General features: G+C 39.8%; 1 protein-coding gene across 4 annotated transcripts in view; it reads left to right on the top strand.

The window, feature by feature from the left end:
* Positions 1 to 15,834, top strand: part of furina (furin (paired basic amino acid cleaving enzyme) a) — an 80,591-nt gene that overhangs the window by 50,370 nt on the left and 14,387 nt on the right. For all 4 annotated transcript variants that reach the window (XM_040011159.1, XM_040011161.1, XM_040011158.1 and 1 more), the window contains exons 5-9: positions 482 to 610; positions 808 to 884; positions 7,771 to 7,859; positions 13,215 to 13,387; positions 14,664 to 14,876. In XM_040011159.1, coding sequence (XP_039867093.1) covers positions 482 to 610; positions 808 to 884; positions 7,771 to 7,859; positions 13,215 to 13,387; positions 14,664 to 14,876 — 681 coding nt within the window. The remainder of the gene's footprint in view (positions 1 to 481; positions 611 to 807; positions 885 to 7,770; positions 7,860 to 13,214; positions 13,388 to 14,663; positions 14,877 to 15,834) is intronic.

Raw genomic sequence — 15,834 nt, 5'->3', positions numbered from 1 at the left:
GTGTCAATGGCAGTACAAGCTTGAGGAATAAAAATAATTCTGTCTGGTATACTGCACTCACAAGGGCTTGAAATTTAAGAGGAAAATACAGTAAACGCTACACTAGACACATTATATTTTAATGATGCACTTTGAAAATAAAAAGGGCTTTGAAGTAGTTGAAAGCAAGACGTGGCTTTTGACCAAAGGTCAAGCTGAATGTTGAAAGCCCATCAAAAAGCATACTGAATGAGCATTGCTATTTTCCACTTCACTATATCTCTGGCTTACCAGGTATTAATAAAACATGGTTTAAAAAAAAAAAAAAAAAACAACTTTGCAAAAAGCTCAGCCTTCACCTAAACATGTTAAATTGCTCTTCTTTAATAAAAACAAATTAATAAAATGAGTCCTTTTCACATCTGGTTAAAACTGATTGTCATCCCACTGATATTTTTCTCATGGCTAAATTCTGTGTATTTCATTGCTCTCTGCCCCTCAGTACAACAGCAACCACCATGACTTGAATGCTAAAGCTGCATGGCAGTTGGGCTACACAGGTAAAGGTGTGGTGGTGTCAATCTTGGATGATGGAATCGAGAAGAACCATCCTGACCTGATGCAGAACTATGTGAGTAGCACTTCCTGAGTAGCACCTGCTAAGGTTTTTTTTTTCATTGTACTTGTACAATTACAATAGAGGGCTATTCTAAGGATTTTCAAATTCTGCAGTGGTGCCCTGCTTTTATTTTTCTGTAGTAACGTTTCTAACATTTACATGCTTTTTAAGTTCATAAAAATGTCAGTAAACCATCTGTCCTTTCTAAGGACCCGGATGCCAGCTACGATGTGAACGATGGTGATCCAGATCCTCAGCCTCGATACACACAGCTTAATGACAACAGGTAAAACTCTGCTCAGATAAGAACTTAATTTACTCTTGGCCTTCCCTGAAACCACCCTCTTGTTCTTCTTTGTCAAGATAAAATTGAACTTGTTTATTAATTTGTCCACCTCCCTGTGTAATAGCTCACAACTGAAATCTAGATAAGTCTGCGGCTGTTTCCCATCCTCTGCTAAGCCTGGAGGCATAAATTCTGAGGGCAGATACAATTAAATGTAAAAGGCTGTAGGTTTTGTTTTATCAAACAGCTTCTTTTTTTTTCCCTCTCTCTCCCTTTTTGGTATTTATGATATTTGATATTTCCGAAAATGTGCCGCTGCCTTCTAAAGTAAACCTTACTCCTGTCATATCCACAACATAAGTCTCTGATTTGATTTGGCCTTTAAAAGTCGAGCGTTTCTTTAGCCCAGATAAATCTGCAGAAGGATTAAGGTAGTGTGCGAAGAAAACTACTTTCTTGCAGTGGCAACTGCAGATGGCATTAGGAGTTGTTTACCATCACAGTGACGTCTTGCAGAGAATTGATTGAATTAAGTTCATCAGCATTAATGAAACAGCAAAGCTCTTGGCTCTGGAGGGTCTCTGCTTGCTTCTCTTCATTCTCAGTGCCTGCCTTCTTTCTGGGTTTAATTTCTGATTTGCTGTAATCTGCTGCTTGTGGGCCACTGGCCTGAGAGGCTTTTTTAACTTGAGGCTCACCATGATTACTGGTGAGAAGATTATACTTGGGCATGGATGAAAATGCAACAGGGCCCTGGAGCAGGCACCATCAGTATGGAGGCCAGAGGGATACAATCAGAGTGGCAGCATGGCCCAAACACATTGAAACTATGCTAATGCTGAATCAGCACCTTAAAGGCTTTGTCGAACATACAGGGGTTTGGGGCTGATTGTAGTAGTTAATTGCTTTCAAATGAAACATAGTTCACCATAATTTAAAGCAGAAGCACAAACAGTTATCAGCAAACGCTTGGAACGGTGAGACAATGCAAACAGTATGTGCCATGCTTTCTGATTTAGCTCAGTTAAGTGTTTTTAACAGCGACATCAAGATTTTCTTGTGAAAGAATGTGGAAAAACATCCCTCTGGTGCGGCTCCATATATCCAAAATCTATGCCAAGGCACGCTTAAGCTCTTCTAGCTGCTCGTAGTGGCCCGGAGACCAGCTAAGACACTTACTATTGATGTTTCCTTCATTTTTGGTTGCACCTCTTTCCAACTCTCGCTCACCTCGGCCCTTATCTCCTGCCACCCAGCTCCCTGTGTCTGTCTTATTGCTGGAACAATTGAGTGTGTCTGTGTGTGTCTGTGTCTGCACGATGTGTGTTTGCCAGTTATCCTTGCTCTACTGTGAGGTTGGTGCAGATGCATGTGTAAACAGCCTGTGGGCAGGCATGAAACTGCGTAACGTTGTGTTAAACTGTAAGTGTCTGTTCCCTGCAGAAAGCTCAACTCTGTTCACCTACATAAGGCAGTCTTTCTCTCGCAGCATACAAGCAGCAATAAGGACCATTCACCGTCATGTTTATCTAAAACACCATGTGATCTAGAGGTTTCTTTTTCCAAGGTTTCTCTCAGTTCTATCAGAACGGTTTCCAAATCTGCATTTCTTGATTAATGTTAAACTGACAGTCTACAGGGATACTTAAAAAAATAAATAAATTTGAGCCTGTGAGCTTTTAGTGCTGCTGTAGCACAAAAACCATAGTCATGATTATTTTGCTCAATAGTTGGAATCTCAGTAATTTAGCAGAATTATTCATTAACCTAATAAGCATGCAGCAGGGAATTTCCTTGAACTTTATATATAATTCATATGGAAGAAAATTGTGATAGGGGACACAGGGTGTCCAGTTGGCACTTGATCCCAGACTGGTGTGTTTTTGAATAAAAAGCACTGCAACAGCACTGCCTTGCCTTAGGTAGCTGCTACAAACTGGAGCAGACATGTACAGTAGCCGCGGGGAGAGTGACTGAGAGCAAAAGCCAATAACTAACTGACACATTGGTTTTCAGTAGCGTGTGACCAACCAGCTGAGAGATCCTTAAATTCTCGGCAGCTACGAGCCTTTCACAGAATCTCCACCACAAATCTTGCTGCTACTATCTCTTACTGTTTATGACTAAAGCTTAACTAAACTGAATTTAGGCTTTTTGTTGGGTGAAAATATGCTTCATGTATGACACAAGTTGATATGAATGCTTTGTTAATAGCCCATCTGTATCCGTACACAGGACTGACTAAACATGTGACCTCAAAAGAATTCACTGCACAGCAATGGATAAAACGCCTGCTAACAGTAACCTTGTGAATACTTTTCCAGACCTTACGTTGATCTCTCAGGACAATTTACCTCACATTCCTTACTTCACTTTCCTCCGCAAACATAACCAGACACTTTGACCTGTGGGTCTGATTGTTTGTTAACTGGTAAACCATCAATAGACTAAAGAATGAACAGAGAAGGTGGTTGTTCAGAGAGCAGCAAGTATTCCTCGAGTTTGAGGACGACAATATCATGTCTGAGTGAAGCAGTTTAGGTTTTAGACAAAGCTGATTGTTCCGCCAGCTGTGGGTCTGAATACTGATCGTGTGTTGGCCTTGAGCCTGCAGCCAGCTGTAGTTGCTGTAACCCAAGTCAGTCCTTGTGCCTCGAGTCTGCCATAGGGCTTGTTCCTGCTGTAATCGGAACAGGGCTTTGTTGAAACTGCTCTTTGTTCACCATCATTTTTTGTTAGAAACAAAGAATCCAGTTATTGAACAGTGTATCACATACAAAAGGTGTTTCAGTGTTTCTATGGAGAGTTTTTATTTCCAGGAAAAGGGAGATTTTATGGCAGCTCAGCAGAGAATGATAAATAAAGGTCTTTATTTATTTATTTATTTATTTATTTATTTATTTATGAGAATGTTTTCATACTGTAACTGCTAATGATTGTAATTGCTAATTTAAGCAGCATAGCTATAAACCCACCAGTCAAAAAGTAAAGTTGGTAAAGTGGGAGGCATTTAATGACATTAATGTATACAGAAATCAGATTTAATTGTCCACATGATGATGGATAACGGTGCTTTTATTTCTCTTTTCGTTGTACTGTATTCCATATAATAAGGGCTTTCTGACGCACTTGCCAAACTACATCTAACAGAATGGGAAATGTATTTCGGAGGAAGGACACAGAAACAAGGCAAACAAGTTTTGTCCTGTGTAAATGTAGCATGATCAGTTTAAGAAGTGTGTGCAACTGAGAGTTTAGAAGACTGTTTCATATTATCTGAGAGCCTTTCAGTGTCAGGGAATTTATCAGGACAATATTACAGCCGTGATAATTAATCTCTGGGACTTGTTAACAACTGATTGAACACTTCTACCCTTGCCTTGTCAGTCAGCTCTTTGTTCCTGCTGACAATGTCTGAGTGGTTTCTCTGGAGTACTTCATGTGAAGATCTCCAGCACTGTGCTGTCAGCTCTTTAGCCTCCTGCCGGAACCCTGAGCACGAGGTTCAGTCCAGGTTTGTTTTAATGTGATGTCTTCTCAGGAACTCGAAACAGTAGAAATGAGGACAGTCAGTGAGCCAGCATTCATTCCTTCAATCACGTCTCGCTCTCATTATTAGGACTGGAAGCTCCCCGAGGCTAATCTTTGTGAATGATTATGCTGTTGACAGATGAACTCAGAGTCATAGTTTCTAATTAGATATGGAATCAATCTGCATTTGGAGATTTTGGGCAATAAACTATTAAAATCTATTTGATATTATTATAAAGGCTTCCCTCTTATTCCTTTTTTTCCTTTTTTTCCCCTCTCCTCACCACCATTCATCCAATCTGCTTCACACCCAAGGAAGTGAAGTCCTATTTTGGGCTAAAAGTTGATTTCTGTTATTCTTTCACAAGAAAAACTTTTGATCACGACAGTAGGCCACTGTCGATAGGGAGTGTTAGCAGCGTGATCACAACAGCTCATTGAATAGGGCTCAGTCTAAACTGCGATCAGTCATTGAGACAAACTTATTACCACCTGATGTGAAGTTGTTGAGGAATGCTATCTTTAGTAACTATCAGCTGTCCCACCATCTGTTTTATCACCACAGTGGTTATTTAACAGCAAGCAGCTAGTGAAAGTGGAGTTTGGGACTGATTAACTATTGTGGTCCGCTCGATAGGCACAAGCTCTGCAGCTAAAGCTCGCTTCACTTGTGTTTGAGCTTGCATGCAGTGAGAGACACGTATGAACTTATAGCTGTCCTCCTTTCAAAACTCACACAGTATTTATGTGTGAGTTTTTGCACGCTGTACTTCTTATAAACACTCTGGCTGCTTGTTGTTTACTATGGCAGCACACATGCAGGGCAAGTATTAAAGCCTGTGCATATAAAATCAATCTAAATAATGTCATTTCTGGATCGCAGTCAAAGACTAATGCTGTTGGATCATTGCAGGTAAATGTTGAAAACTCAAATCAGCTGTGTATTTGCTGACATATCCCATTTCTCCCCCATGATAAATGACTGCAATAACTCAGTTGTGCTGCAAAGTGCACTGGTCCCCCTCTAAACAGGGACAATGTGAACGGGCGCTGCACCAGTTTTAGAACACTGTACTGTCTCTGCAGAGAGAGGAGGTTTTGTGGATGTGTTGCCCTCACAACCTAAAAAGCTGATACGGTAGTAAAATTTCATTTGAGTAAGGGAGTAAGCTTCTTTGCCCAATCAGAATTTGCTAGAATTTGGCCCAAAGATGCACCCTTCTCTCTTTCTCTCCCCCCCCCCCCCCCCCCCTTTTTCTACTGACCTTAGCAACGAGTAGGAGGAGCAAAGAGATATCTTTGTGTATCCATTTCATTTCTCACAGGAAAATGATTCCCAAAACCCTGATTACGCAAGTCATTCTTGTATAATCAGGTTCAGAAGCCCAGGGCTCTCTCTGTGAATCATTTGTATCCCATGAACAGCCTAGCACGTAATTGACTTTAAGGCATGTATTAGAGGAAGACTTCAGGAGGGATAGACCTGTGCATACCTGGGATCCCATCGTGGACACCTGAGCTGTTCTTTATCATCAGCTTTCTCATCAAAAACATGGATGCTGTAGGATCTAAGACTCCAAAGTCAACAAACGCACACTGCTGGGATTGCTGTGATAAAGTTCACTGGAAAATCCAGATGACGTGTGCATGCGTGTGTGAGTGTTTAACTTGGTGTCTGTAAAGATGTTTTTTATTATCTAACTGGGCCTCTGCTACCAGCTCAGTGGTAACAGAGGCCTTTAAGAGACTTGGCACTTTTGTTGCCTCTGGCATTGACATTAAATAGATAAGAGGGCAAAGGTTAATGCTCATTTAGAACTACTTATGACTTGAGTAGCAGTCTACCCTAGGGCTGTGGGATATGACCAAAATCTCATATCCCGATATAAAACATCTATCGTCCTGATAACGATATAAATCACAAAAAATTAAATATTTTCTGTAAATTCTGTGAATCTCGGATAGGTGAAGTGTTTCCAGCTGGGCGTCGTGTACCTGGAGTCCAGTGTTTTAACCGATGCATGAAACTACACATTTTTAGACATAGGTTGTAACGGCCGCCGTTTTCTTTGTGAGTATTTATTACACGGCGTGCAGTGGGGAAAGCCTGTTCTAACGTTTGAGTCTAAGGTTTATTTTTTAGCACCTGACGACTTTTTTTGCTTCTCATCTGTCAATACTCTGCATACTACTTCACGTGATTCCGTTTATTTTGAAAATTCTCAACAGGATCTTGAGCTTTATTGTGAAAGGTTTACGTGGAAAATAAACAAGCGGACATGCGATGGTGTTACCGTCGTTGTTGCTAACAACAACCCATAAAAACAGGTGCTTGTCCGTCCGTAGTGTGGTTATATTAAATATAAGAGGAAGAGAGAACTTAATTTAGAACTTAAAATTAATATAGCCACTACAGTGACCATCAAAACGATGAAAAAATATTGCCGTAAACAGTTTATTTTGCGACACCACGAAACAAACGATAGCGTAAAATGAAACGATAGTCGTTTTTATATTGTCATCCAATATATATTGTTATATCGAACAGCCCTAGTCTACCCTCAGACTAAATGTCCATGTTCTGACATCAGATGCAGCCCATTTTATCAGGGAAGGCTGTTCACTGCTGATAGGGTGTTTTGATTATTTGGTTTGTGGTTTGGCAGGTTACCCAGAGTGCCTCAATGAAAGCCTGCTGGCCTAGATAGTTCCTTCAGTAGTGAAGGTCCACTGTATCTGTTGTTTCCTGATGGATCCAGCATTCCTGTCTAGGAATGGCTGCAATCCAATGGGGATTGCGCCATGGTTTAGAGGGCATTAAGAGTGCATGTCCATCTGGCAGGCGATGGGAATGCACTTGACTGGAATATGTTCCCAAGCCCTTCTGTATCTGCTTTTTGTATCTGCCTGCAGCTTTATCTTGCTAGAGAAGTTCAAACTTGATGAAATAGGCGTTTTGATAACAGCAGATGTGATTCTCAGTTTCTTGCCACTAGTGTCATATAGCCATTTATTTTTTCTTTCACTTGACCGTATCAGGCTTTAGGCTTCCTAAGGTTTACTTTTTCTACAAGGACATGGTAATGCACAGTGGTTTTCAGTCATAAACATTTTTTTCGTTAATGGTTGAATTCAGATTGTTTAAACAATCAAGGCCAAAGAGTGTGGGTGTGTTTTGTCTCAGTCTGCAGCTTAACCACAATGAAAGATGAAGTTGAGTATTTCACAAGTAACTTTTTGTTAGACAAGTGCACAACCTGCCGTGTGTGTGTTTATATATACAGCAAAATGCTGTCATTAGGCAAGTAACATTAGGATAAGCAGTTTGTCTGACGTTCTCATTCTTTCTTTTAAGGCATGGGACCCGATGCGCAGGAGAAGTGGCGGCAGTTGCCAGCAATGGGATCTGTGGCGTTGGTGTGGCTTACAACGCAAAGATCGGAGGTATGGTGTGGATGATTGATTCAATCTCACAGAGGCAAAACTCAGTTTCATCTCAGGTTTTATTTTTTTCTTCCTTTTTTTCTCCTCTGACTGCCAGAATGAGGTGAAATACTTGTTCTGCTGTGCCTGTGTTATTTTCAGCCCATTTCCCGGGCACAGCATGCCACTGAATCTCTTTGAACATCACCATAGTTGTTATGTGGATTGCCAGTGTGCTGTAAGTGTAATGGTTTTGCATGGAGTAGCAGTGCTGAAATGCACTGAAATGACACAATCATATAGCTTTTATTGAATCTCCATTAGCCATAACAGTTTGTATACACGGTACACATAAATAAAAATGGCTTTTATACTTCACTTCAGGTGTTCTCTTCAGGCAAACTGTTCAATCCCCGAACCCATAAAATTATTAGTTAAATTATCTCTTTAACATTTCGTGACAGTCCTTAGCCAAGGTCAGTGCCCTGCCTTACATTTTTAAGATTTGTATTGGCCCATTAGTCCAGCTCTCCACATAGATGCTTGAAATTAAGCTTTTTGTGGTGTAATTTTGCTGACAGACATCAGCGCAATAAATTGCAAACTCTGAATATTTACAGGCACCTTGTTGTGCTGATGGTGTCTCAGAAGAAATGAAGGGACTCCTCAAGGTTTTAACTAATTCAGCATAAATGTGAATCTGCAATCTTTAGTTGGTCAAAGGCAAATCCTGCTTTAGGTTTTTTGTCTTCTGTTTTTTAAGCCAAGTCCCAGACAGCCAGAAGTCAGATTGCTGTTCTACACGTTTGGCAGGGTCTCGTTGGCACCCTGCTGTAATTTCAGCTCCTGCTGTTTTCAAGTGATGCAACCACAAATTGACTGTGTCACTCTAGCCAAAGAAATGCCATCACCTCGTGTCTGTGTCCATCACTGTGCACATGCAGGCTGTTGCTGGCTTTCATCTTCACTCGTTGTCTTTTTTAATTTAAGAAAGCAAGTCCAATGAAATAAATCCCAAATGCATATTTGTACTTCGTTGTTTCTGGTATGCCTCGTTGTTCTCTTTGTTTTACAGATATATTTTCCATTTTCATCTACAAGGCAAACTACTAATGCAAAATTTATGTGGCAGATTGACCCAAAACAAATCGGTTGATAGAAAATGAATACAACCATTTTCTTAAAGTATTTCTCTTATTTCTTTTTATGAAATAAAACAAACCAATTTCCTGGTTGCAGCTTCTCAAAGATTCTTTTCTCACTTTTTATCACAAGATAAATATTTCCATCACTTAAAAAGTCATATTTTTATTATTTTTAAACTATTTTAGATGTTTGATTGATCGGTTAATTAACCTATTAACGAGTTTCCTAATAATGAAAACCCTAGTCTCGGTGCTAATGCCTGTGATCATCTTGTTCTCTTGTGTGTGTTTTTTTTTTTTTTTTTTCTTAAATGCTTATTTTGCACTCCTAATGGGTTTCCTTGTTAATAAACTGTTTCAGTGAGCTAGCAGTTAAAGTGTCAAGGTGCAACTCCACACAGATGAATAATCATATACGGGTGTTTGGCCTTAGGGGTCGGAGTGTGCTGTGTACCACTGTTAGTTTTATCTTTAAATGATGAAGATGCGGAGCAGCAGTCAGAGCCTGCTCATTTATGAGAATATACAAAAGCAGAGAGCGTGGCAAAATATTTTGAAATATTAATTTGTTTGTTCTAAAAAGGATTTTGCACCCCGATGGGTTGTTTTGCTTCTGCCTAGAGGGAGAGAGCAGTTTTATCGTTTCTCTTCCCATCCTTCAAAAGAAACTTCAGTAGCTTTTTGACATTATAACAAATATCAGATTCAATTTGTACATCTTGAATATCAATTATTTCATCTTTTTTTAAAAAAAAAAAAAAGAAGTGTAATTAAATTTTTTTTCTCACATGCTAAAATTCCAGCCACATCAAATGGGCGGTTTGAAAAGAAGTTGCTGTGGAGCTATTGCCAGTACATGTGTGCTGTGTTGATGATGATGATGATAATGGCTTAATGCCTGTTTTAGTGCAGAAGACATATTGTTTTGTCAGTGTTGTGGTGGTCTGATGACTCCAGGATGCAACCTAATGATGTTTAGTCCTTTTTTTAAGGACTGCACATGCTGTAGGAGCTTTTTTTTTTTTTATTTTTTAATCTAAGTACACGCTCTAGCTCACTATGTCTCTGCTTATCTCAATATCCTTCTGCCTACTTCCAGCTGTGATAAAGTTTGACTACTGTGTTCTTTATCTACACTTAAGGCTCTTTTCGATCGGTAAAGTCCAACCAAAACCACCATTCACAAATGACTAAAGGGAAAAAAAAGTCTTAAAGTATTCATCCACTTTCACAAAGAATAACACTTTATTTTCTTATTACAGGGTACAGACATTTGCCAAAAATTTGCCTGACATAATACAACACGGTAACATGAATCCAGATTGTGCAGATTCTTCAATAGCTCTAAAGAAATGGATGGAAATGTGTTCGTCAAACATCAGAAACAAGCGAGGGCAACACATTTATTGTTCATGCTGTCATTATTCCAGTAGCATAAGCTGGTAGGTAGCGGTGCAGCAGTGCAAAGTTGTTGGTTGTTTTTGTTTTTGTCGTCTTTTCTTTTTTTTCCCTGCACAAGATCACCTGCCATCTTATCACCTGCAGAACTGAAGCCCATTGTTTAGCCAGAATCCTCTCCTGTGAGGTACTTTTATGGTTGTTCTTAAATTAGATTGATTGACTGGCTTCAGCATTCTTAAGATTAACTGGGGTAAAGAAACAAATAATCCTCACAATTAATTAGAAAAGTCCCAAGTTCTGACAAAAGTAGAAGCTGATACAGTAGCTTTGACAACATTAGGAGGGTCACCACCTCAAACTCTTTAAATCTTCTCTGAAATGTTTCACTTCTTTGGGTTTATGGTAAATAGGCTCAGACAATTACTCTTTGATAGATGCATCTGGGGTTCAGTATCATGTTCTAAGATACTTTGACATGCATACTAGAGCAGGATGGGATTGAACCACCAACATTAAGGCTCTTGGGCCACAGCCGCTGCAGGATGAGCTCATCGTTCCTTCAGGCTGGTCAGTATATGGCACATAGAGGTGTCTGTTTGTTCACAGTTCACAAGAATTGAAACTCCAACAGTGTTGGCCAGAATTTAATCAAAGCTGCACATAATTATCACCTAATGGGTCGTCACCAATTTTTTTTTTTTTTTTTTTTTTTTAATTATATAAACCTGTTTCTCTGTGGGGGATGGTGAGACGGATGAGCTAATAATTCACTGCCGCTTTTTGTTTCCTCCAATGTGTGGCACTTGGACATTACAATCAGTTGTTTTATTTGTTCGTTTATTTTTTAAACACTTTAAAAAGATTATTGACAGAAATGCAAATAATTAATAAGATTCAGAGGCTGGGATGTGGAATCTGCTCTAGAACTGTATTGAACCTGTAGTATGGCTCTTAGCCTCTCTATTTTGGGGAGATTGTGATTCAGGATTTTGGACAGCTAGAGGAAATGCTTGAGTCTCCTCGTCGACCTACACATTCCTCTCACAAAAATGTATGCTGCCATGGAAACGCTAGTAGCAGTTTGGAGCTTTTGGAGAATTTCAAAGAGCAGCTGCTTTGTTACTTATAGCCATATATAACAACATGAAGTAACCTGACCTGTAATCGGAGCAGCAAATTAGTTTGTTATTAAAGTGCCTTGGATTCCCCCACCCCTGTCACTTTTCTTGTGGAAGAACACTGGTTTCATTGCGAGACGAGCGTCTGAAAAAAATAATTGGATTGGACAAACACCTACTCTACATAGCCATCCTGCATTATGTGTGTTTTGTCACTGGCACAGCATATTCTTGCTATCATTTGCCGTATAAAGAAGCTTTAGTTTAACGGATGCCATTAGCCACTGTTAGGTGTTGAAATAAGAGCAACTTTGATCAAATTTACGCTCTCACAGCTGCACTAATTTCATGTAGACACAGAAGAAGAAGAAAAATAGTTTCCTTTCATCTTTTTATCTGAGTTTTTAGTCACAGGAGTCTGCTTCACACTAGAGGAGGTAGTTCACCCACAAACCAGCTCAAACACCAAAGAAAATCAATAGAGATAGTGTTTGATTTACGTGATGGGCTCCGTAATCACAGCAGGTAGACATAAAACTAACGGCAGCATGCAGCACACCACTGCAGGAGCTTTACAAATACACATGAACGCTGCATCGAAAACTCATGTGTAAATATGCAAATTAGACACTACAGCGGTAGTGTTTTGTGCCTACACCTTGCTGAGTACATTGTCATTTCATGCTGCGACACTATGGCAAAGAGCTACAGACGACAGTAACAGGTTTCTGCAAGATTGCCGTCAACATCAGCACTTTGCATTGTTCAGTTGTATTGAAAAACGACACTAATTTAGCATTGCATTCATTCATATGTATGTATATATGTATGTAAAATACACATTTTATTGCATATATTTTTCTTGCTTGTCATGACCGCAGGGTAGTTTGAGTGCTTATCGTTGGATTCAAGGTGAACCAAACTAAGCTGTACACTGTACAGGTAAAAAAAAACAAAAACAACAAAAACAACAAAAACCTCAAAACAACAACAAAAAATAAAAACACCAAAAACATCACAGTTAACAGACACAAAATTAAAAACTAGTCATTAAAAAAAAATTCTACTAAAATATTTATAACGCGTGTGTGAGACAGATTCCCAATTCTGCTTTAGTTTTTGGTATTTGATTGTAATGAAAATAAGTCTGTCTAAATCTCCGTATGGGCGACCAAATCTCTCTCTATTATTATTATTATTATTATTTTTTTTAAATCAATTTAGCTTTGAGATAATTTTTCTACTCCGCAGATGTAGTTGTGATCTTATGATGGCTTAAGTGTTACACCCTCTACAAAATGCCTTGTTTAGATGAGTTGGTGAAATATTGATCAACAGTCTTGTGATAAAACATACATCCTCTTTATTACATGAGGGTGTAATCATCGATAACCTTGCACCTGCCCATTACCAGCCATTTCATTTTATACAAATTCGCTCTTCCAGATGCAGCTTCGTACCTTATGCAGATGGTTCTGTATCTGTAAAGGCTAAATGACACGCACATTTTCAGTTAACCTAAGCATGTCAGTAAATTCTCTGGCTCCTGGAGCAATTCTCATTTTCCAGGGTGACACGCAGTGAAACTGAATTAGCATCTTTGATTTACAGCATCATAAGAATTATGGTGTAAAAGTAGTAATAAATCCATTTCTGTTTTGCCATGCTGTCTTTGACGTAGTTGACATTTGCATTTGTGAACGTACATGCAGGTGTGCGAATGCTGGACGGTGAGGTGACTGACATGGTGGAGGCACAGTCTCTCAGTCTGAATCCCCAGCACATTGACGTCTACAGCGCCAGTTGGGGTCCGGAGGACGACGGCAAAACTGTCGATGGACCGGCCAAACTCGCCAAAGAAGCTTTTATGCGTGGAGTTACAGAGGTGTGTGTTTGTGTGATGCAAAAATTATTTACTGCCTGTGTGTCGCTTCCTTTCAGCAGTCAGTAATTGAACTGTTCAAGCATGAGAGGACACAAGCGGGAAGAACAAAGCGTTTTTTGACCCTGACAATTATGAATAGAAAGGAATGTCCTCTGAAAGCCACCCAGGAAGAAAACTCCTAGAAAATGAAAAGCGGCAGCACTGGCAGAAATCAAATGTTTGTTTGTGTGTTTATGTCCCACACCCCACCCTCCCTTTTTTGCTAGTTGAAGGGTACTTATTAAACTCTGAGATCGTCTTTTATCTTTGCATCTTTTTTTAGATAATCAGGTTGTGCTTTCTTTAAGTGTGAATTCAGTGCTTATTTCCCACCTTCCCAAGGTTGTTTTTAAGAATTCCAATTAAATTCCATTAAGTTAGCAGAGCTTTAAATTGCTTAATGACAAGCATTTATAATCAAAAGCTTCCAAACACATGCTTATCTATATGCACATACACGTAGAGGGTTTGTAGAAAAGTAATTTCAGAAACTTTTCTGCCAACATCTAACAACGCGATCTGAATACTAAGCGACCATGCATACCGTCATGCCATCAGCCCTGTTGTTGACTTGTTTTAATGCATGTGACACACTGGGTGTGTGTCAGATATGTGAAATGAACAAGTTAACAGATTAGTAAGTATACAGATCACACCCCGACCTCTCACATCTGCTCGCCATGAATAAACACATCCATCCCGCTAACACAGACTCTTGTTATGGAGCAGTAGGATTCAAAGCATGTGCTATAAAGCTTGATTGGAACCGCTGACACTGACTACTAAGATAATTGCCACAGTGACAGCACTGTCAGATGGTGGTGTGGGTGGTGCATGGCTGGAATTGATCAATGCAGAGAGAGACAGTGCCACTCAATACAATAAAGCCGCTCTTAGATGAAAATTATTGCACTTCAAAGGCTGAGAGGTTGGATGATTTATTACAATGAGCTGTTGTCGTATACTGCCTTTCCATATTGAATTGCTGTCATGCGATATTTGGCTCTTTGTAATTTAGTGAGTAACCACCCAGGCCTGTACGTTGGGTTTTAATGGGACTCTTTTTGAAGAGAGCTCTGAAGTGAACTTGCCCCACTATAATTGGGCTTCCTATTAAAGATTGAATGAGATTTTGTTCTTCTGTGGATACTGTTAGTCTTTGGCACACATGGATGAAAGGAAATGTGGTTGTCTTTTATTTTCCTGTTTGTTTAAATCTATGTTGTGTGTTCTCTAGGGACGCGGTGGTTTAGGCTCCATCTTTGTGTGGGCTTCTGGTAATGGAGGACGGGAGAAGGACAGCTGCAATTGTGACGGCTACACCAACAGCATCTACACGCTGTCCATCAGCAGCTCCACACAGAACGGCAATGTCCCCTGGTACAGCGAGGCTTGCTCTTCCACCCTTGCCACCACCTACAGCTCAGGAAATCTAAACGAGAAGCAGATAGTGAGTTGGCTCTTTCCAGATTTTGCCGCCTGCTGCAAAGGTTGCACAAAAAGTACTAACACACACTGCAAAAATACAGCTCACTACCACCTAAAATATCTGGAACAGTTTAAAATCTGAGAAGCAGGAAGCCTGGAGAACTTAATAAATTGATCATTTTAATGGTTGGAGATAAATTTTAATCTCATTGCGATTAATTCTGAACACAGTACATTAAGCTTTTTCAGCATTTTCATTCTGTACCCTCCATGTGTGAATCACAGCTAGCTTCTTCATTCTTTGCTGCTTTTGTTTCCACTTCTTCACCATTCATTCAGTTTTGGGCCATTAAAATGATTATGAATTGTGACTGGCTGAAACTCCATCTGGCAATCTGTTGCTGCTTAACACTCTAGTCACAAATGCTGTTTCCCTCTTTGTCTCTCACACGTGTGCACACACACACACAGTTTCTTTCTCTTGCATGCACCCTAGCTGACAGACCAACCGGACGGGCAGATTATGACATCTCCGTGACGTGTGGCTGGTTCCTTAATGCTTCAGTGATGCACTCATTTAATAGTGCTGTCATTCATGAAGCCAGGAATAAAGAGCCGGAGTAGGTGGGAAGAGAGATCTGGACCTCTGAGGTTATACAGGAATATCTTCACTTGTATTTTTTTTCTTCTTCTTTAAATCACATGTATTCCATCTGTCGCTTTCAAATTAAAGTGAGTTATATGTGAACCTAAGGCTCCTGAATGCATAATGACCATTAAAGTCATTCTTGCAGTGCATTTATTATTCCCTCAGTCTGTTAAAAGATCAGTTTCTGTATGCTCTGCACTGGTCAGCCGTTTGTGATCCAAGCTGCTTTTGTATCAGCTTCATTCAGTAGCACTGATTGATTTCACCTCCAGAATTATACAATGGGTGACTTGGGGTCTTATCACCAGGCAGTGTTTTGTAACCTTTATCT

The sequence above is a fragment of the Simochromis diagramma genome, unplaced genomic scaffold, assembly GCF_900408965.1.
Source record: "Simochromis diagramma unplaced genomic scaffold, fSimDia1.1 OVJJ01000603.1, whole genome shotgun sequence".
Lineage (NCBI taxonomy): Eukaryota > Metazoa > Chordata > Actinopteri > Cichliformes > Cichlidae > Simochromis > Simochromis diagramma.
The sequence above is the reverse complement of the archived record's forward strand: the minus strand, read 5'-3'. Positions and strand labels throughout refer to the sequence as shown.